Source organism: Aulonocara stuartgranti, assembly GCF_965226115.1.
Source record: "Aulonocara stuartgranti genome assembly, chromosome: 16".
Taxonomy (NCBI): domain Eukaryota; kingdom Metazoa; phylum Chordata; class Actinopteri; order Cichliformes; family Cichlidae; genus Aulonocara; species Aulonocara stuartgranti.
Window position 1 is genome coordinate 5,909,652 of NC_138952.1, and position 26,227 is coordinate 5,935,878.

The window sequence follows — 26,227 nt, forward strand, 5'->3', positions numbered from 1 at the left end:
GCCTCGCGGAGTGATACGTACTGTGCTTCAACATAATTTTACCGTATTGTGTGTGTATAACCTCTTTTTAAGTTTTGTGGATATTATACATGGTTATGCTGAGGATATGTCGGCCAATTCCCACTGCAAATGCCTTTTGGTTAAACTGTCAGCAAGGAATTTGCATTTGCACTGTTAAATTTTTATATAACTTTAATGGAGATAAAAAACAGCTGCTTGTTTAAGTGAAAATACATTGATGGGGTTTTTTTGCACTAATGAAGTTTTGGAGTTGTAAAGTATTTTGTCTAGTGTCAATTATATCGTCAGTTATATCGTTATCGCAAATTTTTAAATGTATATCTTGATAAATATTTTTGGTCATATCGCCCTGCTCTAATTATGAGACATATTGTACATTTTCATTGCAATGCATCTGATAACCAGCTTCATCTATCCACATGAATGTCTTAAATACATAAAGGCCTGCTTCTAAATTCAGATAGAATTGAGGTCAGTCCTTAAAGAAACATGGTGTCTAACCAGCTAGTTACTCTATTACTCTGGATAAGTAATAGAGTAAGTAATCTGAATAAGAAAAGTGTTGTGTAGCAGATGTTATTATAGCAGCTTGTACAATAGAGTCGTGTTCCTTTAAAGCTACAGGACGTCTCCAGAAACTTCAGTGCTGTTAGCGAGTGCGGCTTGAGATCAGAAAGCTAAGTGAGAAAACAAGCCTACATGATTGTTTGACAGATAGCCATGAAATGATTTGTTTGAGTTGGTGTTAAGTCAGTTCTTAGCTGCAACATCTCCAGCACTCAGTTCACACTTTCACACCAGTTAGCTGCCAGAACACTTGTTTCGACCAGAGAGCAATGCCTGCAGATATTTCCATATCCATAATGGTGTACAATAGGCAATAAAACATAATATTTGTTGTTGTTTTGAATATTTTCTACTTGGATCTGTTAATTCAGTCGGAAGCATTTGGACATTACTGTTCTGTCATCCTCAGGCTAACGCTGCCCTTTGACGCACCATGTGTATCGAAAACAAAGGGCTTGTTTCCAATATTTCCAAAGGCATTGTTTATATTTTACCATATGGCAGCAAGCAATAACATTTTAAATTAACATAAGCTCGGCCGCATGCACCAATGTTACAGGACTAGCTGACAGTCCATTGATAAACTAACTGCTATTGTTCGTTCTAGCCAGCCAGAAACATGCCAGCACAAGACCCATTGTACTCAGGAGACATATTTGCACCATCTGCTCTTTTAGTGGTCTACAATTACTTTTGGTGGAGTAGTTTATAGTTTGGCAGAGGAAATTAGGTGGATTGTGCAAAACTGATAATAAGCTCAGTTGCCTTCTCTGTTTAAATTCTTAAAACTGTTCAATCCAAGGTCATAAATGGATAATGAGCAGACCATATTTGCATATCAGAGTTCATTGAAGTTGAGCAAATTGCAGAGATTCAATTAATGAGTTGACTTTTGTCATAAAATCCTGCTGTTTAGACTCTGGTGTGGCTCGGTGTACATCCTTGCTCATATTTTGAGCAATAGCATTTCCTTACACAATAGCAAGATGATTATCTTGAGTGAAAAGAGCACTGAAATGTCTTGAAGACTAAATTGTTACTTCCAATTTCTCCAAGCAGTGATGAGTCACCCTGGGGTCTGTGGAAAATGCTCCATGTCCAGCTTTGCACAATGCTTTGTAGCTTTGCTTCAAGCGAAACAGAATAGCCGGTGATCTCAGGGAAAAACAGTTCTATCATCTAAGTAGGTGATGTGTCATTATGCACAGCGGGAACTGTGTCCTCCAAAGTGCATGTAACATATTGTAGTTTGGTGGAAATAACAGGCTCAACGATTGGCTGCAAAAAGTAGACTCTTTCTACCTTCAATCACTTGTCAGCTCTGTGTTCATATACACAGACGGAGCCTCTGCAGTGAGACGGAGCGGCTTCTCTGCACAGGTTTTAGTCTCCTACAGTCTGATTGATTCTGCTAGTCGAGACTTTGTTTTTGTGGTTTAGTGTGAGGGCATGTGTGTATGAATCATATGAAAGCAAAGCCCAATGGTCCCCGTTGCCACAGAGACCACTGGTGTTGCTCTCTAACGTGAATGGTAAATGGACTGTTATTTATACCAAGCTTTTCTACGCTTAGTGAGCACTCAAGGCACTTTTTACTGTAAGCCACATTCACCCATTCACACATACATTTATACAGTATTTTATTCTATACCTTTAAACACTTCTAACCACCACATACACACTCACTCTCTAATGGAGGCAGGTGTGGTTTAGGGTTACTGGGGGACACTTTGACATGTTCACTGGAGGTGTGAACTGGCTGAAACAACACAGCATAGGTCCTGGTTTAGTCACGTATTTTTGTTTCTTGCAATTTAAGGCACATCAATCAAATCAATCAAAGTGTATTTCTATAGCACATATTCATAACAACTGAGTTGACCAAAGTGCTTCACAGTCAGACAGAGCATGAGACAATGAGAGCGAAACAGTTAAGAAGGAACAGGGCAAGAAACAATAAAGGTGACAACACAACAAGCCAGATAATAGCCAACGAATATGAGCAGGGAGGTTATTCCAGAGTCTAGGTGCTACGGTTGCAAAGACCTGATCACCTCTGGACTGCATGTTGATGGGGCAATGCACATTGCTGCTAACAGCACTGATCATCATTTGGTGGTAATGTGGGATGCTGCACTCCTGTAATTTATTGTATTTCTTATATTTGCATTGCACCTTTTGCTTATGTATCTAAGTGTTTTTTCTCAACGCTAACAGTGATGTTTCATATGTGCTGCAGCATGGAAGAACCTGGTTAAATTCTATCATTTTAATTTGCCACATTTTTTAAACTTCTACATAAAAAAACCAAACCATGATGACTTGTTGCAGACATTTTCTTTTTGTCCTTAGATTTACATTGTACTCTTTGACAGCCCCAGGAAAACAAGTATCCAGCTTTGGTAATCAGTTGCATTGCATTTAAATGTTAAATTGACAAATCAGTGGTATCTCTTTATTTGCTTGGTCTTCAGTTATTTGAAGTTCTTATTTTAAGTGCTTACTACATAAAAGGATCACTGGCTTGGTTGCAGTGCTGTTAGTTTGTCCTCTCTGTAGTAAACTTTAATTGAAGGTTTCACCAAAAGGGTTCCAAGTACACCTTCAACCTAAAACTGATACTGTGTGGCACCGTATTGTTCAAAAGTTTCAATTCTATACTGCAGCGCGGGCATATGTATAAGATAACGCAACATATGTTGAATATTTCTATTTGATAGCATGTTGCAGTTATAAATGGGCTAATTTACTGAAGACAAAGGCTGCTGTTTTCTACAGGGACTCTATAGAAGTTAACAGAAGTAATTAGGCTCATAAGGCTTATGGGTGCATGCAATAATTGAACCATATTTGAGGAGAGCTCACCATCCCTCATTTTATTTCAAAACATCATATTTATGCAAACTGTTCAGTTTGAAATAATTGCTCATAAACATCAGCTGTGCAGTGAGAAGAAAAGCAAAACACTGATGCTGATATTTATGTTAGTTGTGATTTGTTTTTCTGGGAAGCGTGCCAGCTCCTTAAATCAAAGAGGCCCGGCTTAAAGCGACAGGGAAGCCGCTTTAAACACGGCACGCCAAATAAAAGGAGGAGGAAGCAACAGAAAGAGGAGCACTCTGCGAGGAAACACAAAGAGAAGAATTTTAAAGAGCTAAATATTTTTATCCACCTGTGTTTTAATTAGTAAAAGGTTCATTTTATATTTTAAATTTAGTGTCCAATGGTGTTTTCACAGCTTTTATAAGCCAAAACCAAAGTTTATTCAAAGTCTGTTTCTTTGATGGTTGCTTCAGTAGCTGATGTGTACTCGTCTCACATTTGCTAATTTATTCAACTCAGCTGTATTTTCTTACACGTAAAACACATATTTTGATGCAACTAATGTGACGTCCTTTTTTATTTTATTTTAAAAAAAATGTTACAAATACAACCTGTGAACCTGTTGCTCTCTATGACTTCATTAGATAATACATGTACAATGGTAGGACGCTAATTTAATATGAAGGTTCATCATGGTTAACTTAGTTTTCATTACTGTGAGAAGAAACAAGGAAGATCTAATTTAACGTGCATTAAAGACACAGAAAGTTCCCATCATGCATGCTGTTTTTCCTCGTATAGTTGTGACAGTCAAACAGTGCATGCTGCGATCTCTGTTTGCATTTAAAAACTTAAATAATTTACTTGAATGAACTATTGCACTATATTACCTCAAACATAGAAGTACTTGTGTACTTTGGATGAAGAGTTTGGTCATTCAACAAGGGTACAGCTGTTAAAAGGGGACAGTTAAGATAGTTCTTAGGAGTGAAAGAAGCTTCTATGTCCACTGTGAGCGACCATCTTTGAACAGAGGCGGTGGCTTACGACACCAACTGTGTGCCATCTATAATTCAGTTTTGAGATCCCTTCGCAGACACCTTAATGCCCACTCACATCCTGGGCCATATGACCTCAGTGAATCTAGGCTTCACAATGGGTTCACCCGAAACCTTGGCTGATTGTGACCCACACCTGTTTTCACACCTTGGCTCGTGTGATTATGTAGAGGATCAATAGGGGGTCCACGACCCTCTTGGGGACACTCCCATAGGGCTTAAAATCTGGGACTCTCCACTAATTGTTCTTAGAACTGAAGATGAGAGGTGAAACGTCTTCAAGCAACTTAAAGAAGTTCAGACACTTTTTTTTTCGCAGCTCCTTAGACTACGATGACCTGGATGACTGAGAACCTTCACAGACACATGTAACATAATCCAAATTTCTTTACAGTAGCTTATCATTTATAACTGACCTCACAGTATTCCTGATTCACCTTGTGACTTCATAACTGAAATGCGCGTACAGAACCCCGATGGCTTTCACTTAGTGTTTCCTGATCACTAACACGAGTACACTTAATCCTCACACAAAGCAAACACAGCCCCACATACGCCCTCCTGAACAGTAGTCAGCCGCTGATAAATATTTAAATGCATCTCTGGCTCACCATACCACAAATTATGAAAAATTAATATTGTAGTAGATGTCGGGCGGTTAGAGTAAAGGTTAGAGAGGATCTCAGCTGTGTTGATTGAACTTTTTTAATTTAAGCTTCTTTACATTTTAATTGGTTCAAAGTGGCCAAACCAGCCACAGAGATTTTGAATTTTCATGAAATATTACATCTACAGACAGTAGATTGTAACCCACAGTGATGGCACTCATAGCAAACAGGGCAAATATACCTTCCTGATTTTTTTGGGGTTTTTTTGTGTAATAGATCTGATTTCCATTTGGGCATACAGTACTTAAAGCATACAATATTTCAAATCACTGTAAGCCATTGTGTGTGATTCTATTCCTGTACGTATCACGCCGCCACCACCTGGGCTGGGGTGGCCCACCTCCTGTGTCCTTCCACCTCATCTGACTTCAAAGCTAACATGAAAGAGTTAGGCCTCTTGTCTGTAGTAAACTCTCCCTAGAATATTGTTCCCTGTTGCAATATGTCGGGACTATTAAATTCAGGGTCTTACTCTGACGAATAGCCCTCACCAGAGCAGGTGAAGGAAATGAGGAAGTGAATGGGGAAATTGACTCATTGGAACACAGAGCACATTAAACCATGAACAAAATTGAGCTGGACATGCAGTAAAAACAAGGCGTTCACTGCTCACTCACTTTAAAAAAAAAAAAAAAAACCTTTCTTTTATTCTGCCTAGCTACATCTGCCTCAGCCTTGTGTAGATAGGTAGCTTGGATCATTAAATGCATCATGTCCCTTCATCCTGCTGGTAATTAGGAAGTAATGGAGCCCTGGCACAGCAATCTGAGACCACTGAACGGTAGCCAAAGTACGCACTGTGCCAGCACCAATCTGAGGCAGAGGAAGCAGCATGTGCCAGTGATTCTGACCTATCACAAGCACCAAATAGCTGAGGCAGGACACTCCCATCAGTCTTCACTGTCTCCAGGGGCTCTCTAGTGCATTAGTTCTTTGCTGCTTAGCACTTTGTTGTATTGATTTGATGTCCTCTGTGCATGTAACAGAGAATATACAGTTGCTGTGTTCCTATTCTGATGATGCAGAATTATTTTAAAATACAATCACATGTTTTGTTTTGCTTTTTAACAGCAAAAATAAATCTTTGGCTTGAGTGCAAATCATGTCTGGAAATAGAAACAGCAGACCTACTTTCCATATAAAATAGTAGCAAAAATAATTATTTGTTTTGCATTCATCCCAGATTAGCATTACACTTTCATTTAGCATGAATGTTCCTCTCGTGTGGCTGCTAGCATATACAATATAGTAATCAGGGTAACACATTTCATGTATCACGTAGAGATTTTATAGCAAACTGGAAAAACTTCTTGTTAAAGCTGAGGTTCAATGACAGGGGGCAAGAGTGGCCTTTGGATATATGAGTTACGGTTATTGCCATGCAGTTAATCATCCTTTTTTGTCTTTACTGAAAGTATTTGTACTGTCGTCCAGGTAAGGGTGGAAGAGGAAGATGAGGATGGATGCGTGGAGGACCAGGAGGAAGAAGAGGAGGAAGAGAGCTGGGAGAAAGCTCTGTCCGTGGAGCGCTTTGCAGACATCATCAGTGACTCTGCTTCTACCAGTGGAGACAGGATGGGCCGACACTACACTGAGAAAGACTTTGAGTGTAAGCAAAGCTGCCGTGCACACATGACAGTATAGCTTCACTTGCACAAACAAAAGAAGCCACTGGGACAAGACTGCAGTCAAATGTCGAATTTGATATTTTGGATTTGTTTTTATATTACTGACCAAAACTCATTTTCATTAGCATTTCTATATTTATTTTATTTCGGTTTAGGGCTACTCATCAGATCAGGCAACATTTTTCAAATCTTCTGTTGTTCATTTTCGGTGACCTTTGCAAATTGTAGCTTCAGTTCACTGTTCTCAGCTCACAGGACTGACACCTGGTGTTGTCTTCTGCTGCTGTAGCCCATCTGCAATGTGTTGTTCATTCAGAGATGCTCTTCTGCATCCTTTGGTTATAACAAGTGGCTTTTGTTGAGTTTCTGTTGTCTTCCTATCAGCAAGAATCAACAAGACCCTTTCACCCAGAGAGCTGATGCTGTAAACCCCAGAGATGGTTGTGTGGAAAAATCCCAGCAGATCAGCAGTTACTGAAATACTGAGACTAGACCGTCTGGCACCAGCAGCCATGACAGTACTCCTGTCATGTGGTATCCATCAGCTTTATCTGCAGTGCACTCTGTACACTGCGTATGAATTTCTACCACGTATCTTAGAATTGAGCACTGCACAGTTATTTGAACTATTTACTAGATTTTGTGAACAAAGTAAGCAAGCAAGTAAAATGTATTTATATAGAGCTTTTCAAGACAAGGAAACAATCACAAAATTTTTACAGAGGAAAAGCTGCAACTCTGTCCAAACAAATTACAGGATGTATCCGTAAGAATTTCAAAAGGTGGACATAGAAGTAATGGACATAGAAGCTTATTGTAAATCTTAAAATACATGACTGAATATGAAATTTTACAAACACAATTTAAAAGTGCCTATTTAATGTGTCCCCCTCTGGACGTACAGCATGTGTCCATATAATAGACACATTTGTCCTATACTTTTGGGAGCATGGCTGGAGTCACTGCAGCCATTGCTGCTGGTACCTATACACTCAGTACACTGAAGACTACAATTTAAGATACACTGACATGAAACAATCTCAAGACAAGTTGATGTTTATTGTCAACCCAACAATATGCACTCAAGTATACAGTGGGACGAAATATCATCCTCCTGGATCAAAGGTGCAAACAATAGAAATGAAAATGAAAAAATATACATATATACAACTATGCAAGAAATAAGACAATGCCACATTATGTGACAGTGCACATAATGTCGATTTTTCTACAGTGCTTTAAAAAAAATCTTTTACTGTTGCTATCTGGCATCATAACAATCATCAGTGCTGAAATATCCTGTACTGTAAATACACATGTATCCCAGCTGATCCTGACCCTGTCCGTTGTGGTAAGAGATTAGATCAAAGCAGGGCACCATATATTGGGTATGTTGAGTAAAAGGCTGGATTAGCTTTCAAGAGATTAGCTGACGGCTATCACCTGACAAGAGATAATATTGGTAAAGATGGAGCTGCTTTCCTTTGGTGTTTGTTAAAGAGTGTTTTAGTTATATCTTTCTAGGGTTTTAGGAATTAAAGGAAGATTCTTTCAACTGAAAGTTGCACTTTTTTTACACTGCATGTTTGATATTGAAAGGAATTCAAAGTCTTGGCCCAAGCAAACTATAAGTAGTCCTAAGGCCGGCTGGTATATCAGCTTTTTTAAGTACCCAGCTGGTTCTGAGGTTCTCCTCAAAGTTTCCAACTTCTTTAACAACAGAAGCTCACAGCTCACATCAGCACACTGCTGCCGCTTGGAAATTACTTGGAAGCGATTTTTGATTAAAAGTGCAGTTTCAGTCGGCAACTGTTCATTGCCTGAAAAGAAACAGAACAATATGTCTGTTGGTGGTATGACAATATAGGCTGCAGCCTGTGTGGGCACAGAGAGTAGGAGAGAAACAACAAATATAAAGGGCTCACACATCCTGAAACGAGGAAAAATGCAAATATAATGCTAATTAGTGATTTTAGTAAAAGTTTTTCAACACGTTTGGCGACTATAGTATTTCAGAAAAAGAATAACGTCTGCATTTTATTTTTATGACTTTCTGTGATGTCTATCACTGTAAATGGCTAGAAAAGGTAAAAAAATATTCATATAATGTATATACCCTTTTAGCCAAATACAAACTATAAGAAGTCTCATCCCAATATTCTTCAAACTGTTCTGCATTCTGCTGAGCTGAATCCCAGTTAGAAATTGTTTGGGGAGAAGTCGATAATAAGTATAGGAGTTTTTCAGACAGGCTGAAATGTGTGAGGTAGCTAAGAATAAAAACATCCCCTCATGGTACCGCTGTCATTCTGTGGAGGACCCATGACTTTAACATGTGCAGAATAAATTTACACTGGGAATTGTCAGAGGAGAATGGCCAGACTGCTGCTTATAGGAAGGAAAAATGAACTCAGAGAACCACAGTATGCAGAATATCATCTGTAAATGCACAACATTTTGCTCCTTGAAGAAGATGGGCTAAAGCAGCAGAAGACCGCACTGGGTGCCGCTCCTGTTAGCCAAGAAAAGGAAACTGAGGCTATGATTCACATTGGTTTGCTAAAATTGGGCAACGGATGACTGGAAAAATGTTGCCTGATGAATCTTGATTTCTGCTACAACACTTGGATTGTAGTGTGAGTGAATTTGATCATGGATCCATCCTAGAAGTTCAGGCTGCTTGTGGTGGTGTAATGCTGTGGGGGATGTTCTCTAGGAATACCTTGAAAACCTTATTATCAACTGGCAATTGTTTGAACACCACAACCTTCCAGACTATTGTTGTTGATTATTCCCATCCAGTTATGACCACAGTGTACCCATCTTCTAATGGCTGCTTTGTGAAGAATAATGTATCACAAAGCTCAGATTATTTCTGTCTGGTTTCTTGATCATGACGGTGAGTTCGCTGTACTCAAATGGCCTCCACATTCATCGGACTGCAATCCAATAAACCCCCTTTGAGCTGTTGGAGTGAGCGATTGATGTCATGGATGTGCAGCTGGGAAGTCTGTATACATCACCAAAGAAAAAGCATTTCACGTGATATGGAATGAGCTGCTCAGCCAGCTGATGTGAATAAACCATCTGATATCATGGCCTCTCTTTGACACAGATCACAGACACACATTTCACCATATGCACCACCCCTTGTCCACTCACCTGCCCGTGCCCCAGCGTTTACGGAAGAGGGTACACAGCATGGAGAAGAGGCGCAAAAAGAAGCGCAGGAAAAAAAAGACTTCGCTGCCGCCTTCTGACGTTACGCCTACCATACACGAGGTAGACGAGGAAGAGGCAGAGTCGGAGACCGAAGGGCAAGGGGTGGCTGCCACTCCTGCAGAGCTCCCTGAGGTCCAGCCACAGGTAAAATGTGACTTATACAGTGTAACTTTTGCAAAATCCACTCATGTACCTGAGCTGCTGATAAGATGCTTGTGGCATTAATACTTAAACAAAAGAGAATCATCTGTGGTTTTGATTATGGTTTTACTATGTATAGCCAGCTTTATATATGCCTCCCCCTCACTGATCCTCCTCTTTCTCTCAGTTTAGTTTGGGGAGCCAAGAGGACTTGGGGGAACCCCTTCACCACACTATCGTCCACACGGAAAACGAAGAACAACCTTTGTCGAGGAAAACAACTGCGCTGACTCTGACAAAGGGGGCGGCTCATAATGGGGGAATAACTGTTACTGGACAGAACGATGACATGGATGGAGGAGAAGCAGCATGCAACAGGTGTGACTTCTGACATCTGAGTCCTCTCCAATGTCCTAGTAAACATTTGTAAAATGTATAAAATCTGCAACACTCCCCAACACAAAGATGGCAAATATTCATATAATTTGTTTCATATGTTTCGCATAATTAGCGTGTCTGTTGCTACAGGACATTGTGAAAAAAGCCGATATGCTACAGCCTACTCACTGACCAGTACTGACCTCTTGTCAGTCTTTTAGCTAAATTAACTCAAATTGAAACCTTTTCTAGGTCCCATATTCTACCACTTTAATACACATATTAATATTACGTCTTAAAGTCGTAGATGTAATAGTAATATGTGTATTCATATTACATCCAGAATGTGTATTTTAAATTCCAGTCGTAAATGCTGCACACTTGCACTCTGACTGTTTGATAATCAGTTTCAGTGTTGGTAACTTTAAATCAAACTAGTGTGGCTGCTGCACCTGCCCCTTTGAGGAAGAAGTTTATGAGTGATAGAGAGAAGCAGCCAATAAGAGCAGCACATGTGTTTCAGTATACGGTCTGCCAGTGCAGACCTGAATAAGTCACTCAGTGGCTTCTGACTTTCTCTCCGAATGATAGTTTGGCTTGTAAATGGTAAATGGCCTGTATTTGTATAGCGCTTTACTTGGTCCCTATGGACCCCAAAGCAATTTACACTACATTCAGTCATCCACCCATTCACACACTGGTGATGGCAAGCTACATTGTAGCCACAGCTGCCCTGGGGCGCACTGACAGAGGCGAGGCTGCCCGGACACTGGCACCATCGGGCCCTCTGACCACCACCAGTAAGCAACGGGTGAAGTGTCTTGCCCAAGGAAACAACGACCGAGACTGTCAGAGCCAGGACTCGAACCGGCAACCTTCCAATTACAAGACGAACTGCCAACTCTTGAGCCACAATCGCCCCAGTAAATATAGCCGAGTTCTTGGCACAGCTGTTGTTTTTAACATTTGTGACTGCAGAGTTTGTCAGACAGCATCACAATTACAAAAATCTGGATTTTAGAGGTGCAGAACAGCTTAATTAAGCTCCACCGTTGTTAATACAGTGCACATATATAAGTGTTTCATGGGTGTTCTATTGTCTCACAGCAGGAACAGAACAATATTTCTTGACAACAGATTTACTGAGAATTTAGCTGTATCAGAAATGCAGCATAGGTAAACTGCTAGCAGAATGCTAACTGAGGTTAATTGTGCAAAAGAACAAATATGGAGTAACACACACCCAGTACTATTGATTTTTGTTATCAATCAGCCCTTAAAGTTTCGACTGTTCATGTTGTCCCTCACTGTGATGAGCTCTGACCGGCATGCATAGGATCAGAGCTAATAATTATGTTCCCCACATTAGCCCTGCTTGACACTAAACTGGTTGTAATGCATATCATTGTACAAAGAGAGGATCTTTGTTACTAGTGAGGAAGTCAGGAGTAGTGGAGAAGTATGGGAGGCTAATGCAGGAGATGTATGAGAACAGTGGAGAGGTGTTCAGTTGGAGGGACAGATGGGTTCAAGGTGGCTGTGGGCAGAGATGGGCAGTAACGACTTACAAGTAAAGTGAGTAACGAGTAAAGTAAGGGATTACTATTGCAAAAAGGTAATTAGATTACTGTTACTTTCCCGCAAGCACGCTGCGTTACTAAAACTGTGTTGTTGGGTTTTTTTTGTTTTTGTGTTTTGTGAGAGTGTCTCATGACAATGACGTAAGCGAGTGCAACGTTCTAGCAACAGCTGTGTGCAGATCAAAAATGGATAATATAACGAGTGCGGGGAGAGTATGGAGGACACGCATACTTTCATACACAAACAGTTACAATCACCTCATAAACTGCTCTACCTTTAGCTGTGCATCTCTATTTTAGTCTCCACCAACCCATTGTGTAGTTTTTCAGGTATCTGACCATTAGCAGCTAGCTGCTAAAGTTAAGCTAGCTGCTAAAGTTGTCTGTTTGTGGCTGATATGTTGGACAGGTAACAGTGTGTTCATTAAAGATTATATTGCTGGAAACAGCTGCCCACTGAAGCTGAAAACACAGCTGATTAAAGCAGTGGGAGGCTATTAAAGCTGTGGGCCATAAAACTGAAATACATTGCTAAAAGATGCTATAACACTGTGGGGAAATACAGGGATGAGATTAGCTGTAGGATTATCACATTGTGAGCAAATTCTTTCACACTACACCAAGTCTTTTGTTAAACTTTCATCCACTTAATTATGCAGCTTTAACAGCCTTTTGTTATCAGTTTATCCCTGACTGCTGTCTGTTTCACAAGGCAGAATTTGGCAGTGATAAAGCCTATCACAGGAGCATGTTGCTGGTTACATTTTCCTAACAACAGTCATAATTTAGTATTTTATCAGTTTCAAATTTATTAAATACATTTTGGTTTATATTCAGTGCTTTCTGTTGTTTTCTGAATTTGAAACCTTTAACTGTGTGAATACTTTTTCGTGCAGCAAAACCTATAAAACAGGCTCGTGCATACGAGAGCATAGGCTAAGTAAGCTGTATTTTTAGATGTGTGATACTTGTCATTGGAAGCCAATGACATTTATAACCCATACGTGCAGTTTTTAGGGCAGTTATGATCCATTAATGGTTCCAGCTGAATCATTCATATCTGGCTTGCTAACACATACAATATAACCATCAGAATATGAATTATTTGGTGATGCTTTGAATTATGCATGGAGTTTGCTGTTGGGAGGTCAGGGGCGCCATGGTGATTCAAGTCCTTGTCTCTGCTAATGGCTCACTGGATAAAAGCACAGAAACAAGCATCATGCCTGAGCCATGCAGCGTTTCATTGCTGTGTTTGAGTAAGCTCAGCTGAGGATGACTCAGAGGCTTGGAGAGGAGATCCAGGCCTGTTGTTGTGTTGTGAAGCCCTCTGTTGGTAAAGTAACCGCAGTGCATGAGCCAAGAGAGTATTTATCAAAAACGATTTTAACATAAAGTATATTAATACTTTATAATGTGATGATTTATGGTTGATTTGTGGACTACATTGTGGTTCATATTTTGGTTTTGAAAACAATAAAATAAAGTTCTTTCATAATGTCAAAGAATTAATTATTTAATTATTAAATTAAAATTAACTTATAGTGCTCTTTGTCAGTGTTCCCTCAGGATCAGATCCCTCAAGTTCAATCACACCTCATGGCTGGTTCCGCAAGAAGCCTGTCCACCACCGTCTGCCGGGCACCCAGCGAAACAACTACGACCTGCGGGAGCGGATCTGCATCGGCAGCATGACTGCCCTGGAGACTGCCGTCTATCAGCAGGTGCCCACTGATGAGGCTGAAGCCCAAATGTTGGTCAGCGCTGATCTGGATGACATGAAAAGTAAGAAAAATACTACACTGTATTTTTAGGGTAGTTTATGTTCAACCCAGTATCACAGAAAAACATGTAATAGACACGTGTTCCACTGTGTCCATTTCACACTTTGCCTCTCCAAAGTGTGAAAAGCACATGAATGCAGAAGTTGCAGTAAGTTGCAGTGAGATGCAGTACCAGCAGAGGGAGATATTTTATTGAGAGCAACATGATTATAATTCAATTCAATTCAGTTTTATTTATATAGAGCCAAATCACAGCAACAGTTGCCGCAATGTGCTTGATTTATAACCGCGGGGAAGTATTTAAACAGCCATTACTCACACATTTACATGTACATATTTAGAAAAAAATATAGAATTGAGCTTGATCTAATAATGCTGTGAATAAATCGATTGGTGTGTTTAGTACTTTTCACTGGACAGCATCACAGTCGGCGAGGCTCTGTGTCACTCTATTTTATTACCATTTCTCCCACATCATGTTGACGAAGGTGTAGAAACTCCTTTTAATAGAGTGGAGACATACAATGCAGTAATAGAGAGAAGGACTGGAGGGAGGCTTAGGGCAGGAAGATAAAACCCGGTGGAGAGGAAATTGGTAACAGCGTAGAGGGGTAAGGGAAGAGTGCTGGTGCTGAGGTAAGTCAGCCTGCAGGCTGCTGGAGCAGGAGCAGGAGGGCGGGGTTGGCAATGGCCATAACAATGAGAAAACGAGTGAGGAGGTAAGAGGAGATTTAGAGCAAATTGATGCAAAGACCTGTTGAAACCTGTGTGTGTTTGAAATACTGGAATAACTGTCTGTTTTCAGGTAGCTATGGTATTGTTTTTATTATTAAATGCAAGTCAAATAGGGTTTTTTATGTGATTATTGGGGACAATACAAAAAAATAGCCTTTTAAATTCCTCACTGGTGTTGGGGAAAAGCTTTGGAGCAGGACAACGGTAGATGGTTGTCTCCATCTCTGAAAGCACCTTCTGAGATGACTCATTTTTTCTTATCACCCACGCCACAACAGTGATGTGTGTGGTGGTGGAGGAGGGAGGGGAGTCTTTGTGAGCTGCCTGTATTGTTATATATCAGCCAGGGACTATGTGTGTTAGTGTATTATTGATGTAAATGCCAAGTAAATGCAGTGAGTTAAAAATGAAGACCTTGACTCGCATCAGTGATCTGATCGTACGTGGATGTGACTTCAGATTCTTGGCTGTGTGCACCTCGCAATAAAGGAAAGTCAATGTCAGTATGTATTATTCTTAACATAGAGCTGGATATGTTTCCCTTGATGCTATCTTGAGTGCTGTTGAAGACATAATAAAGCCTGCTGCTTTGACTACAGATTAAATGATTAAATAGAACCCTGTTTCCCTCTCATTAAGTGACTAATTATATCCAGAAATAACAGGACATTTTTGATGACATAATAATAATGTGTGTTGTGGGTTTGCTGCCCTCTGCTGGCTCTGAAAAGTACTTCCACTATGCTTACACAATTGAAACATTCACGTTTTTATCTTTATATATATATATATATATATATATATATATATATATATATATATATATATATATATATATATATATATATATATATATATATATATATATATATATATATATATTCAAAATTGATTGAAATCAATTTTGAATATTGATTGAAATAACAAGAATATTAATGTATTAAAATCAGATTCAACAGTTCCTTTTATTTAAATATCTTTAAATTTCAAATTCTTACATTTAAAAGCACAGCATTGCACAGATTTAAAATACTTTAGTCCCAGATTTGTAGTATAATCGGACCTAACTAATGGTTTTGATGCAAAAAAAAATAATAGGAAAAAGTCTACTACAAAACTGTATTTTGTTTCAGCAGTGCTTCTTTTAATCTAGAGAGCCTGCAACATTTATTGACTCCATTTCTTCACTGAGGCCCAACATTGACGGGTTTTGCTGTTTTGGCTCCATCATGAACATCCCACACATCCGGTCTCATGAAACCAGCCCACACAGCCCCACGTATGCACTGTTAAAAATAAGCCTTCCAAAACAGAGGGTGGAGGATGGAGGAAGGAGGAATATAATATCGACTCATAATTTTTGCAAATGTAGGCTGTTCCTGTAATAAAGTCTTTGTATTTATTCAGTTATATGTCACTATGCTTTACATATATTGTATCCTTAACAGCAGTTGGCTTCATATTGTAATTTGTAGCACAGTTATGGAAGTAGACATGAGCTACACTTATTTTTGCACTCCATACTTCATTTTGTCACGATTAGTCTTAACTCATTCACTGCCAGCCATTGGCAGTGAATGAGTTAAACCCATTGACTCATACACTGCAATTGACGGCTATAGACGTCAATGGCAGTGAATGAGTTAATTGTGGGAGACTTTTTTTTTTTTTACCACATGTTGCACAAAGCATCACTTTAGGAAGTGAAGGTCCATGCTTAAATGCTCAGAATTAACAGAAAGAATTTGTAAGTGATAATAAAAAAATAAATGCTAAAAGAGGATTTTTTTTTTTTTAAGCAAAAGCTTGTATGGCCACAGAAATACTCTCTCTCCGAGCATCAGGGGGCTTTAATTAACAGAAGCCTGTAGTCGATTCCCCTTCAACGCCGACCCTGCCCCTGGCTTTTCCTGCTTTCCCAGAGCAGAGCAATAATTGACTGTTTAGGGCCCCTCTAGAAACAGAAAAACAGGGCATTGGATTTGTAGGGAGTGATGCTTAGAACATGGAATGGCCATGTATATCATTAGTGTCTGCTCCCCTGTTACACTTTGGTAATTTGCCCTTCAAGTACACAGACAGGTCTTAATCCGTGATGTGATTGGGACAAGTTTGCAACAAGTCACTTATTAAACCACGTGTAGATGGTGTAGAGTGAACACCTCAGCAGGTCATTCATAAAACACACAGTTTTTTGGATGCAGACACAGTCGGTTTATTTCAACAATGACATGAGCAGCACAAATAAACAGGTACTCTGATAAGAGTATGTAATCTAATATAAAAAAGGACTGAAAAAGGACCATGAAAATCTTTTTTTTTTTTCTCTCTCTTTTTTTTTTTTCTTTTCTTTTTTTTTTCTTTCTCTTTTTTTTTTCTCTTCTTTTTTTTTCTCTCTCTTTTCTTTTTCTGTTTTCTTTCTTTCTTTTTTTTTTTTTCTCTTTCTTCTTTCTTTTCTTTTCTTTTTTTGGCTATCAAAAAGGCATTTAGTTTAGCCTAACTGAAAATATCATATAATATTATATGTATGGAATACTAAAAGGTGTCTGTTGTTTGTGTGTCGATATATACAATTGTTGTTAAGTTGGGCACAATCCAAAATAAGAAACAAAGAAGTTTAATAGCTTAATGAACAGATTATCAGGGGTACATGTTACACCACTGTGGCTTGACACTGATTGGTGCAGATAAACCCTTTTAAAGCTTGTTTAAAAAGTTCTGGCTGAAAGCGCACAGTTCAGGGTGCGGATGGAAGAAGTTTGACTGCCCAGAAATCCTGTTAATAAGCCTGAAGATGATGGCTGAGATTAGTAGATATGGATGTAGACCATGAAATAATTTAAAGTAATTACTTTAATACAGAACTGATAAAACAAATCAGCTGTTGGAGATTTTTCAATGTTTTAAAATGTTTTGTGTGTGAGTGATGTTTAGGGGGGGTTTGTTTGTTTGAGTTTTTTTTACAGTAATTGGCAAGATTAGGTGTTATGTCAAATTGCATATGTCTGTAATAAAACCTCTCAGCTTTTGATTATTTTTCTAGTATTGTACAGATGTGAGTGGCTAATAGAGGCCAGATGTGGGTTTTCATTGGCTCTAATTCTGACTGAAGCAAATGTCTGAAGCAGATTTAAAACAAAAGGTCTTTTTGAAATAGTCTGGCATGACACCATGCAAATTTCATCACAAGTTTCAGATTTCTGCTTGCTCAGCAGATTCCTTGATGTGCTTTGATTGTCTCTTGTAGCTTCCGATGTTGCTTGTTTGCTATTGACTAGATTGAGTTTGGTGTTTAGTACGGAGCCCCGCAGGGGACATGGGAGGAAAAAAAAATTAAGACGGACTTTTGCGAGATCTCGCAAAACAAACTCGGGATCTCGCAAAAGTTTTGCTACCCAATTGGTTATTTCCCTATTTTTTTCATCCATCAAAGCTCACATATTGATTTTGCATTTATTCTTTTCCTCTTTCCCTCCTTCTCCATCTCTTTACTTCACCTCTTATTATTTTATGTCATGGTGTGTCCTTCACTCGTTCTTTCCCCAACCCTCCCTACATCTGTTTGTGCTTCATGTCTTATGACCATCATGTTGTGATTATCCTCATGTGACTAATTTTACTCCCAATGTGATTACGTATTCCTCTCCTGTGTGTGTGTTGCATGAATGGGTGATGAAAATCTGATAGCTCAGGTAGAGTGTGGGATTTATCAAGACAAGAATTGTTTTATTATAAACAAGTCTGCCTTATAACCCTGAAATCTGGTTAACAGATGAAGGGACATATAGAAGAAGAAGAACAAAACTTTATTTACTGTCAGATCAAATTGCATACTAACATCCTAATAACTAAGTTAATGCTGATGTGCCACATGCATTAATGAGGGCACGGCTTACATTTTTCCCTGCATGCTGTGAGGATCTGCAGGTATTTATTAAAGTCAAAGGAAAGAATCAGACTCACAGGAACCTGTGAGGAACAACAATTATTCTATCATGTTTCAGTTGTATTTTGATATTTCAATATGTCACTTAACAACACTGGCAGTCCCAGGCTTCTACCTTTCTACCTTTAAAACCCGCCACCAGCCAAATGGCTGGTAGGCTTTTAGCTAAGCTTTAGCTTCAGGCAAGTGGAAGCTAAATTGGCTAGTCATTCATATGTAAATTGGGTTGTTACCTGGGAATTCTGGAGGGAGGGGAGTGGGGGTGTGTGGATGAGGGGGTGGGGGAGCTGCTAAAAGCGGTGAGCTTCCTTTTGTGTTTCATCTTGATGCATTCTCAATCATCCAGGGAAACAAATCTCCAAAAGTCACCAACTTGGAGTGTTTCAGTTTGCCATCTTAGGGAGAAATCAACACACATGGGTGTATGTCCTTTGTTGCTGAGATTTATTGATAAAAACAGTACAAAAAATCAACCATTTGTACACATTTTTACAAATAATTATAAAAAGTGAGTGAGTACATTTCAACATTTTCAGCAATCACTCACAATCCTGGCACTGCCATGGTATCTGTAGTCTGCATTTACCTTGGCTTGGCTTCCTGATCAATTGTCCACTACCAAAAGGAAGCCAAGCCCTGTGATCACACCTTGTTTTGTTGTAAAGGGTGGCAGGGCTTGGCTTCCTTTTGGTAGTGGAGCATTGATCAGTCGGCCATTGTGGCATCAATGTGATCACACCTTGTTTTGTTGTAAAGGGTGGCAGGGCTTGGCTTCCTTTTGGTAGTGGAGCATTGATCAGTCGTCCATTGTGGCATCAATGTGATCACACCTTGTTTTGTTGTAAAGGGTGGCAGGGCTTGGCTTCCTTTTGGTAGTGGAGCATTGATCAGTCGTCCATTGTGGCATCAATGTGATCACACCTTGTTTTGTTGTAAAGGGTGGCAGGGCTTGGCTTCCTTTTGGTAGTGGAGCATTGATCAGGAAGCCAAGCCCTATATATATGATACAATCTCACTACACTTAGCCTAATCCTTCATTGCCCTGAAGAATTCTGTGGTGTACGGACCTCCTCTCCAAGGAAAGAAAATGCAGAGAAGACTCACCACTCAGCAGGCCTTGGAAATGATCCTGAGGGAAGTCGACCCTTGTGACTCGGATGGAGAAGACCTACAAGTTCAGCCGGATTCGGACTCAGAGCTGTCTGATCAGTCTTCCGGTTAGTTGCATTTCATGTTATTTCCTATTTCATTTCAAATAAGTAAGTGGATGTAGTTTGTAAGTAAGATATTTCAGACATTATTCTGATACAGAGGAGGAGATACTGGACCTTCCCATTGCTCACAATTTGAATTTGTTCACACTGCAGATGAGGAGACTGCTTCTGCACCTAAAAAGAGAGCTTGTTTGGGGACTGAGACAGCGAAAGATGGCACAGTGTGGCGTGAAGAACAGGTGGGGACCTGTCTCCCTTTCACCCCAATAGAAGCGTACGCTGCAGATGGAGAGCCAACGGCTAAAGCCAGGAGAAATATCACGAGTCGCCTTCGGAGCTTCCTGTGTTTCATCACTCTTGACATGCTTCGTAGCATTCAAGAATGGACTGTTCAACATGCACAGCAAACGGAGCATGTTCATTGGTTCATGGACCTCCCTGAACTAATGGCATTTATTGCAATTGTCATCTTGCGGGGGGTTACCAGGGTTCCATCTCTAAATGACTGCTGGTCAGCAAACCTGGGAAACCCACAGATAATTGGAACTATGGCACGAAACCGCTTCCAAGAAATCATGCAACACCTACGCTTTGATGACAAGTCCACCCGCAGTGATCGAGCAAAGACTGATAAGTTCGCTGCAATTTCCAGTTTGTGGGGATCATTTGTCACCAACTGCATCACGTGCTACAACCCTGGTCTACATATCACCGTTGATGAACAGCTTTTCCCATCAAAGACTCGGTGCAGTTTCCTGCAGTATATTGCAAGTAAGCCGGACAAGTTTGGGATCAAGTTTTGGGTGGCTTGCGACCTAAAATCCAAGTACATTTGCAATGTCTTCTCATATCTTGGCAAGGACCCCAGTCGTCCCACTGGGGAGAGACTTTCTGAAAATGTAGTAATGAGGCTGATGGAACCATTCCTAGACAAGGGCAGAAATGTTACCACGGACAATTTTTTCACATCGCTTTCACTTGCGCAAAAACTTCTTAGACGGAAAACCACCATCCTCGGCACAGTCAACAAGATTCGCAGGGAAATTCCTCAATCCACTAGACAGACAGATCGCAATGAATTCACCACTCAGGTATGTTGCAGGTCTTTTGTGGTTCTATGTTTATGTGTTTCATTGTGTGTAAAAGTGCTATGGAAATAACAATTTATCTTATTTCTTAGGTGTTTTCAACCTCTGCTGCCACGCTGACGGCGTATGCGGCCAAACGGAAGAAGACAGTCTATATTCTTAGCAGCATGCACGGCGTGGTTCAGACTGATAACACTACCAAAAGGAAGCCAAACACTGTCACCCTTTACAACAAAACAAAGTGTGGCGTGGATGTGATGGACCAGATGGTTCGGGAGTACACTGTCCGCAGAGGAACACGGCGCTGGCCAGTTGCCGTGTTTTATAACATGATTGACATGGCAGCACTGAATGCACATGTGCTGTATCAAGCATGCTCCGGGACGAAGGAAAGACGGGTGGACTTCCTGGTGGAGCTTGCAAGGGAGTTAGCTCACTCTCATGTAGCTGCGAAGAAGGCAAGAAAAGAACAGTTGCCTTTGACACAACCCTCCACACCGAGCCCTGGAAAAAGAGCCATGTGTCAGGTCAAACACAATTGCAAGAACAATCATGCCACTGTGCGATGTGTTCACTGCAACAGATACACATGTGGTAAATGCAGACTACAGATACCATGGCAGTGCCAGGATTGTGAGTGATTGCTGAAAATGTTGAAATGTACTCACTCACTTTTTATAATTATTTGTAAAAATGTGTACAAATGGTTGATTTTTTGTACTGTTTTTATCAATAAATCTCAGCAACAAAGGACATACACCCATGTGTGTTGATTTCTCCCTAAGATGGCAAACTGAAACACTCCAAGTTGGTGACTTTTGGAGATTCGTTTCCCTGGATGATTGAGAATGCATCAAGATGAAACACAAAAGGAAGCTCACCGCTTTTAGCAGCTCCCCCACCCCCTCATCCACACACCCCCACTCCCCTCCCTCCAGAATTCCCAGGTAACAACCCAATTTACATATGAATGACTAGCCAATTTAGCTTCCACTTGCCTGAAGCTAAAGCTTAGCTAAAAGCCTACCAGCCATTTGGCTGCTCTCCGGGTTTTAAAGGTAGAAAAGCCAAATGGCTGGGCTCTGGGCCTTCCTAGTGTTAGATACACAAAATACACAAAAGTTAATGTTTGATGATGGCGAGCTGTGTGTGTGCAGATTGGTAAGTAAAGGCACACCGAGGTTTTTCTCTTTGTATTATGGACCGAACTCTGCAAATAGACCATATGGCCTGTATTAGACTACTGTGCTAATTGTTACATTGATGGCAGATGTAGTGTTACTTGAAAATAAAAGTATTAAGGGCCAAAATTATGAGGGGCTTCACTCTTAAAATTCAGGGTGAGGACTTGGTGAAGAGCTACGAGAGAGCCAGAGCTTTGGCACCATGCTCACAGCTTTGAGCGAGCCACCCGCACCAATTACACGCTCATTCTGCTAACAACTCCCCCCTGGCATTCCAAATAAATTAACACTCCTAGCAGCAGCTATCACCGGCATTCTAGGCTCAGTGGAGTTAGAGCTTAGAGTTGGAGGGGTTTTTTTTGGTTGTTTTTTGGTGTTAAATGGTGGCCTAACAGCAGTAAGATGCACACTGTAATCCTTAGTACCTGTGATTAATTAAATAACTAATTAATTTAATAGTACAAAAGTTTTGTGTTAGCATAGACCAACAGAAAATCTGGCCAAACACTAGTTGTGTTGACAGCTGTAAGGTAATAAAATCAACTTGAGGTATTCTTGACAGTATTCAACAGGATTCAAAAAGATACTTCTCAACCAAAATTGGAATATGACCTCAGTAATGTTAGTCTGCCTCTTTAAATATCATTATTTAAAGCTTAAAATATCACAATCTGTGCTTCCGATGTTTAAAAGCAATGTGACACTCTTTGACGTTAATATTCAGGTTGGGACGTTTATGGGCCAGCTGTTAAATATGGTGATTAATTAAATAATACTGGGACTTAAACTCCAAGATGAGGTAGAGGAAAAAGGGGGCATAAAAAAAGGAAGAGTATAATTGCAAATGACAAGCCTGTGGTTGCTGGCATTCGTCAGATCAGTGTTTTTTGCAGCAGCACATCATACAAAGTTCGAAGTGCTGCTGTTGGTCTTGTGAGACAGCAAAAATGGATTCTCTAATGGAAAAACAAGGTATGCTTGATGGAAATGTTACAGTGCGAAGTTCACCCACTAGACTCAGATTATTGTGCAAAGCATCGTTTGGTTTTAAAGAGAATTCGCAGTTTTGATCAGACAGATCCAATCTAGCAAAAAACCCATGCATACACACAACACACTCATGCAGGCATTCGTATAAATGCAGAGTGAGTCACAAACCCAATGGACATGGTGAATGTCCTGTTCAGCTCACATTGGTGCACCTGGTTTGGCCAATGAGACCAGGGCATCTGGGGGGGATGCAATGGTTTCCATGGAGATGCAGGGACAGGAAAGGTGCAGCTTCCTCTAACAATTAACGCCGTTAAACAGTATATCCTCAACGCGGAGTGCAGAAGCGGGTATTCTGTTCTTCTCATCAGATAGGTTTAATTTCAGCTGGTGTATTGTTTGTTTCTCAGTATGTATTTCTGCATCTCTCTTTGTGCTGTGTATGTGTGCTTTTTCAGTTTAATTCAGTTTAGGTGGAGATCGCAACCTTTGGCCCTTCTATACATCACATGGTTTGAAAGTGATTGCGGTGCTATGGAAACAAAAGGCATCAACTCTTGATCTCTGATCCACTCTTTCATGCCTTGCCAGCAACCCCAATAATCAATAGCGTGTGGACATTGTTAGAAAAGGGTGGTGCCTCCATTCAGCTGACAGCTGATGGTCTGTTAAAGTAGACCATCCCTTATCAATAAGTGATTTTGGATTTGCAGCTAAAGTGGATGCCAAAATCTTTTATTTAGCTCTCTGATGGTGGATCTAGCAGAAGGTTGCTGCCTCGGGTGCTGCTCCAGCTTTGCATTTGGACTTAAGGCAAAAAAGTGTATTTTTGTGACACTGAGGATCTGCACATGTGACTAACTTATATTTTTGTAGTGAAAGGAATATTGAATATTTTGATTGACAATCACACAGATTCTTTTTTTGTTCCACTTTGATGCATGCAACTTATTCTTCAAAAGTTGCTACTGTGACCACCAGCTGTTTTTTCTCTCTCGAGAGTCGGTTAGCTTGGACTTGGGTGCTATTGCACAACCAACGCAAAGAGGCAGTTGCATCCAGACTCTTCAGGTCAGTAGACCAGTGAGAGCAACGGCATTCAAGAGTTGGATGAGCAGGGTGTCCCCTTGGAGAGAGGTGGATAGGAGGAGGTACCGACCGTGGAGATGACAGACATTGAGGGACAGGAGAACCAAGGAACCAAGAAGCACCATGGACCAGAACGACGTTGCAGCACCCAGAAAGGCTTTGGAACCTCAAAGCAACACCAATTTGAACACCGCAGCTCATTTTCAATCGTGGATGGATTTGAGGATTTTGAAGAGTTTGTCTTGGATTTTGATGATTATGACTTGCTTGAGTCAATCCACAGCCAGCTGGGGTCACCCCTCGAGCCTATCCGTAAGTTGGCCGTATTTTCCATGGAGGTTCACCACTCCTGAGTAGGATTTCATCTGTTTAAATGATTGATATTTGACAGCAGTGACAGTTACGTCATGCTTCCGAAACACATCAGGGAATTCACATGGGCAAGCATTTTATTCTATTTTTACATGATTAATCAATGGAAGGGAGCTCACTTGTTTCCATTGATCGTTTAGCCTGCTGCTAGCTTCATTATTGGCAGTAGAGGCTCATTCATGGCCACACACTGAACAGTGTTGTCCACGGTATTGACTGAATTGACACAGTGCTCGACTGCTGCTGTTTCCTACTCTTCCATTGATCCAGTGGCACCTATTTGGCTTTGGGCTCATCCACAGCTAGAGCGGAAAGACATTTCATTGACAAACCATGAGTGGTTCTGCTTTTTTAATCCCTGTGTTGGCTTTGAAACATGGCGTATTAGTGCTGTCATGATGCTCCACCACATGGATGAGAAATTTTGGGATGAGCCTGAGTATAGGATATAAGTTAAAGTTAAAACCTTAATTAGAATAGAATAGAATAGAATTCAACTTTATTGTCATTGCACATGTCACAGGTATAAGGCAACGGATTGCAGTTTGCATCCATCCAGAAGTGCTTTAGCCATGATATAGATATATTACAATATATATTAGCACTAATATAGATATGTAAGTGTATTACAGAAATGGGTCTATTATGGTATGTTATAATGTACACGATATGAAGGTATGTTATAAATATGCTATAACTATAAGTATGTACAGGCTGTAGTGAGTACAAGCTATGAACAGGATATAAATATGAAAAACTATACAGAAATATTAGACATACAGCTATACAGAAATGGGAACTATGCAGGTTATAAACAGTTGTAGAATTAAAAATTATTGTATTATACAGAATGATTATTTACACAGAATTATACAGTAGTGCAGTTAAGATAAGTGAGATATGTGGATAATTTCTACAAAGGCTATATAAAGTGCTAGTGGTTGTGAGTGGTGGTTCAGTCCATGTTATTATTGTGTGTATGAAGGTACAGTTGTCCATTTTGTGTGTGTGTGTGTGTGTGTGTGTGTGTGTGTGTGTGTGTGTGTGTGTGTGTGTGTGTGTGTGTGTGGGGGTGGGTGGGTGGGTGGGTGGGTGGGTGGTTGTGTGTATGTCCAGTCCATGTGTTAACGTGGGTCAGATGTCAGGAGGCAGAGTTCAGGAGTCTGACAGCTGTGGGGAAGAAGCTGTTCCGCTACCTGGTGGTCTTAGTCCGGAGGCTCCTATAGCGCCTCCCAGAGGGCAGGAGGGTGAAGAGTCCATGTGATGGGCGACTGGGGTCTTTGATGATTTTCCCAGCCCTTTTCAGACACCGCTTCCTGTAGATGTCCTTTATCGCAGGAAGTGGTGCTCCGGCGATGCCCTCGGCAGTTTTCACGACCCTCTGCAACGCCTTCTGGTCCGAGGCAGAGCAGTTCCCGTACCAGACTGTTATACAGTTGGTCAGGATGCTCTCGATGGTGCAGTGATAGAAGTTCACTAGGATGTCTGAGGACAGGTGGTTCTTCCTCAGTCCTCAAGAAGAGGAGGCGCTGGTGAGCCTTCTTGACCAGCTTGGAGCAGTTGGTCGTCCAGATGAGATCCTTGGAGATGTGGACTCCCAGGAACTTGAAGCTGCTCACACGCTCCACAGCCGTCCCCTTAATGTAGATGGGTGGATGTGGGTCAGCATTCCTCCTGTAGTCCATGATGAGCTCCTTGGTCTTCTCAGTGTTAAGCAGCAGGTTGTTTGTGTCGCACCA

The 26,227-nt window shown here is 40.5% G+C and overlaps 2 protein-coding genes across 3 annotated transcripts in view; both read left to right on the top strand.

Annotated features, from left to right (window-relative positions):
- slc4a3 (solute carrier family 4 member 3) overlaps positions 1-26,227 on the top strand; it is a 65,842-nt gene that overhangs the window by 13,625 nt on the left and 25,990 nt on the right. For both annotated transcript variants that reach the window (XM_082508604.1, XM_082508603.1), the window contains exons 3-6: positions 6,572-6,746; positions 9,881-10,131; positions 10,316-10,506; positions 13,645-13,871. In XM_082508604.1, coding sequence (XP_082364730.1) covers positions 6,572-6,746; positions 9,881-10,131; positions 10,316-10,506; positions 13,645-13,871 — 844 coding nt within the window. The remainder of the gene's footprint in view (positions 1-6,571; positions 6,747-9,880; positions 10,132-10,315; positions 10,507-13,644; positions 13,872-26,227) is intronic.
- Positions 18,702-21,715, top strand: LOC309690396 (piggyBac transposable element-derived protein 4-like; the record flags this gene model as incomplete). Its single annotated transcript, XM_082507430.1, has 4 exons — positions 18,702-19,768; positions 19,919-20,856; positions 20,946-21,486; positions 21,639-21,715. Exons 1-4 carry the CDS (start codon positions 19,639-19,641, stop codon positions 21,713-21,715), a joined length of 1,686 nt encoding a protein of 561 aa, XP_082363556.1. The 5' UTR covers positions 18,702-19,638.